Source organism: Populus euphratica, unplaced genomic scaffold, assembly GCF_000495115.2.
Source record: "Populus euphratica unplaced genomic scaffold, PopEup_1.0 scaffold4982.1, whole genome shotgun sequence".
Lineage (NCBI taxonomy): Eukaryota > Viridiplantae > Streptophyta > Magnoliopsida > Malpighiales > Salicaceae > Populus > Populus euphratica.
Window position 1 is genome coordinate 1 of NW_011504764.1, and position 4357 is coordinate 4357.

At 32.9% G+C, this 4357-nt stretch overlaps 1 protein-coding gene across 1 annotated transcript; it reads right to left on the minus strand.

The window, feature by feature from the left end:
• Positions 1-419: 419 nt before the first annotated feature.
• LOC105120130 (ATP phosphoribosyltransferase 2, chloroplastic-like) lies at positions 420-3325 on the minus strand. Its single transcript, XM_011018321.1, has 6 exons — positions 2847-3325; positions 2695-2754; positions 2496-2609; positions 1702-1767; positions 1482-1589; positions 420-1364 (listed from the first exon to the last, which is right to left on the minus strand). The coding sequence occupies exons 1-6, from the start codon at positions 3147-3149 to the stop codon at positions 1230-1232; spliced, it is 786 nt and encodes a 261-aa protein (XP_011016623.1). The 5' UTR covers positions 3150-3325; the 3' UTR covers positions 420-1229.
• Between the last annotated feature and the right edge of the window lie 1032 nt (positions 3326-4357).

Sequence of the window (4357 nt, forward strand, 5' to 3'; positions counted from 1 at the left end):
GTAGCCACCACCTTACTTCCCAATAGTATCACCAGCACCACCACTGTCTAAAAGCTCCATGCCATCTCCACCAAACCAGACCAAATATTCCACCATCCAACAAACCAATCTGCCAACACACCAATCTACTAGGTTGAGAACCCCATCACCAACCAACGTGATGCGGGACAATAAAAGAGATGAAAAAGAGAGAGACGGAAGAGAAAAAGAAGAAGAAAAGGCTAGGAAGATAAGTAGAAGTGAGAAGAGAAAAGAAGGAAGAGAAGTATGCAGGTTTTCATCACCAACTAACGTGATGTGGGACAATAAAAGAGATGAAAAGAAGAGAGAGAGAAGAGAAAAAGAAGAAGAAAAGGCCAGGAAGATGAGTAGAAGTGAGAAGAGAAAAGGAGGAAGAGAAGTATGCAAGTTTTTCTTAATTCATCAAAAGTTGTCTACATTGTACAAAAATTACATCTATATATTATCACAACCAACAATTAGACCTATAACCCCCTAAATAACATGTTAAAAAAAAACAACATAAATTATATCTAATAATAAAACCAAATAAAATCCAATAGCTTAGGCATGGATGTCCTAATCTTCCAATCAAAAAGTGATGGGTTCGGCTATCCTCCATCATCTTCAACCATAAATGGGTGTGAATTCTGTTAAGTTTGGTGTCCCCACCAGCTGTTTCAGGGTTGAAAACCTTGACTCCATCGAGTACAACTCCAAGTGGCTCCAATATTACTTCTGGAGATCAGGATCAATTTGTTGCAATATATCTCTGGTGATGATCAGCAAATCCTATATCCACTTCGGACTAAACTTAGATTACTAGAGAGACAACAACATCGAGTGTTTCCAACTTAATTCCTATTGGAGATTATCTATGAAGTTTAGGATTTTTCTCAAGACCTTTTTATTTAACCCCAACTTAATTCCTAATTAATCTAGTTTCCAACTATGTCAGTAATAAATCTTTGAACATAGCAATCTAGGGATAAAATAAGGTAGCAATGACTAACATATTATAAATTCTCATATAAATTTGAAGTTCCTTTGCACTGGACCAAGACATGCATTATAGGATGGCTTTCCACAGAAGAACTAATTAAACTTCCAAATGCAATAACTGTATTCAGTGTGATTGCAACCAACCATTCTTATAGAAATCAGTTTTTTTGCTCTAGATGAGGATATGCATCATATGGTCATTTTTTTCTTTATGGACTAATTACAACTTACACAAATGGATGAAACAAAATTAGACAAGGAAAAAAACAAAGTCTCACCGCAGGAGCAGCTTCCAATGCTCCATCAGCAGTTGAAAATGTCACATGCGTGAATCCATTATCCTTCATAAATTTAGGACCCAGCTGTATATAGAAGCAAAAAGAAACAAAACCAAATGGGACCTCTTAATTAGAAGCTAATGAAAAGGAATAATTCCTAGACTGTGTTAGTCATGATATGTCTAAAATGAACCCACGTACATGACTGAAGCCGGTAGCAACACGAAGAGGTTTTTCAGTTGTCCATTGAGGCATTTGTGCTAGTTCCCTCAGTGAATTTATATTTTCAAAAATCCCATATTTGGGAATCTATAAGAAAGGAAAGCCACACGATAAGAATAAATAATGGCAACTATGAGCAAAATCAGCATTTAGACATTGAAGTTTGTGGGCTTATATTGAGAACATGATAAAATCTTACTGCAATGGATAAACGGCATTCCCCATATCCAAGAGCATCATGAACAATGATAAGATCTTCGTTTCCCTGACAAAAAGTTAAAAACTGAATAATGCATTCTTACACAATCATAGCAAGAATAAAGAAACAAGAGATCAGTGCCAGAATGATTCAAGGTAAGAGGAAAAAAAAAAGTGCTGCTACAACATACTCTCTTCTTAAAGGTAGAGATTACAGCATTTGAGTTCAATAATTAAAAGAAAAACACAATAACAACTGAATTTTGTAACAGATGCCATGCATTTGAGAAATAGATAATACTGAGCTCTAAACTTCCAACTAAACTTGGTGATGTCCAGCATTGCAGAAGCAGTCTATAGGCTCATGGCAATGTCTAAAGCCTGTGTGGTACCATTTTGCGAAGTATAAACTTGATTTCTATTTCTCAGTTTTTGGGATAGTGATGATTGAGTAGACAAAAGGAAAGTTCTGAACCAAAAGGCATATGAGAATGCAGTAGGTTTTGAATGCATTTCAAAAACCATATTTTTGGAATTCCAAGATATTTATAACCATTTTTTTTTAAAGGCAACAACAGTAAGAACAAACTCAGTATCTTTCACATATAATTGCCGATCTGTTGACTTGAAGAAATCATAAAAAGCATATACCATGTTTCCGATATTCACTATTTAATTTGTGGAATGAACCATGTATCTGGGTTAGCATATGATATCTATAACATCAGCAAAATAACGAAGAAATCTCTCAAATTAGCAATCATTTAATAGTTATGTCAGCTAGTTACTGCTTACCAGTCCGAACTCGCTGAAAGTATCAAAACCCACAATTCCAAGGTCCAAATCTCCTGATAACAACTTTCGTACAATGTCTTTGGGTCTTTGGAACCAAACTTCCACGTTGGTAAGCTGCACAACAGTCAATAGTAAGCAGAAATAATTGATAAAAAAAACAGTCATTTTCAATTCAATCCAATAATTATAGATGATAAACCTGAGGAATTTCTGCAACGTATTGTCGAGGATTCACATGCTTCACAGATAGCTGACAATCCTAATCCAAAAACAAAACCAAGAAAGCTCAAAATAAAGTGACGGATGGATAGGTCATTATCATAAATAATTAAGCAAATAAGTAGATAATACCTTGAGAAGATCAAGAGTGTCAGCAGCCATGCGTCCTTTGCTAGGCAAACCTAAACGAATCTCTTTCCTGTCAGAGACTGTACTTCCATTGGTAACCGACGATAAGATTTGAGATTGCTGCTGCTGAGACAAGCTACAGCAAACAGCAACACTACTAGTGTGGCCGCCGAAACGGAGTCGTCTTTGTCTCTGAGAATAGGGGGAGACGCGAAAAGAGAAGGAACAAGGAAGAGGGATGGAAGGGGAGAGAGGGGAGGGGCATTGTTGCAAATAACAAGGCTGCTGGAGTCTAGACAAAGACATGACTGGTTGGTATTTAGCTTGTGTAAAGGGGAAAATGAGGCTGAGGCTGAGGCCGCTGCTATGGCTGATATGATTGAATTTCAACGGAGCAACAGAAAACAAAACCGAGTATGCTATTAGCAGGGTTTAGGTTTAGACTGTGGAGCGGCCTCCAGTTTGGACGAGCATGGTTGGTTGAGCTTATCTCGAGCAAATTATTTTTTAAAATATTTTTTATTTAAAAATATATTAAAATAATATTTTTATTATTATTATAAAATTATTTTTAATATCAACATTAAAAAAATAATAATTTTAAAACACATTTCCCAACCTCCTTAAAGTTATCTCATTTTTTGTTGCAATTTGATTATTTTTTTATTTAAAAAAATATTTTTTATAATTTTCTTCTCCTTTTTTTTTTTTTTTTTTTAAATAAAAATAAAGTTATCTCATTTTTTGTTGCAATTTGATTATTTTTTTATTTTAAAAAATATTTTTTATAATTATTATATTTTTTATTTTTAAATAAAAATTAAATTTATTTTTAGGTACCTTTTGTTTTAAAGGTCAGTTAATACCTCTTTTTATTTGAAAATAATACTGCCGTTTTTGCTTTGTTTTGGAGACAAAGATACCAAAACTCTTTTTTTTAATTAAAATAATATATTTTCATCGAGTTTTTCAACAAATTACACAGGCTAAAAATACTATTGTTTTCCATCGCTCAATTTTAAAGCCATATATTTTTTTTATATTATTGGAAATTCTCTAATAAATTAAAAATATTCACAATTCAGTTTGGTTCGATTAGGTTTAGATTTAAAAAACCAACCAAACTAAATTACATTAATTTTGTAAAATATTAACTAAACTAGATCGAAAACCAGGTTTTTTAAATCCAATATGTTTAAAATTAGGATTTAATCTTAAATATATATGTTAGCAACAAATACATATGATTGATTCAACTTGGAATTCATAGCTTATGAAAATTTATTGTCATAACCTAATTCTAAATTTGAACTTGAATTAAAATTTGGCAGATATATAGTACTCGAGCTTTCATATCGATTATTAACTAAATTACTATTTCTTAAGCTTGTAGAAGCATTTGATAAGGAGGTAGATGTTCTACTTCCATCACAACTATCGACTAACTTAGATGATTTTTTTAAAAGCTTCTTTACTTAAGTTCTTTTTTACTTAAGTTCATAGTATGCATTAAG

Bases quoted from the DNA above. Each gene is read 5' to 3' on its own strand.
- LOC105120130 (XM_011018321.1), bottom strand. From the start codon at position 3,149: ATGTCTTTGTCTAGACTCCAGCAGCCTTGTTATTTGCAACAATGCCCC. The intron at 2,610-2,694 runs GTTTATCATCTA...ACTGTTGTGCAG, and splicing joins ACGTTGCAGAAATTCCTCAG to CTTACCAACGTGGAAGTTTG. The intron at 1,365-1,481 runs GTACGTGGGTTC...TTCTATATACAG, and splicing joins TTGCTACCGGCTTCAGTCAT to CTGGGTCCTAAATTTATGAA.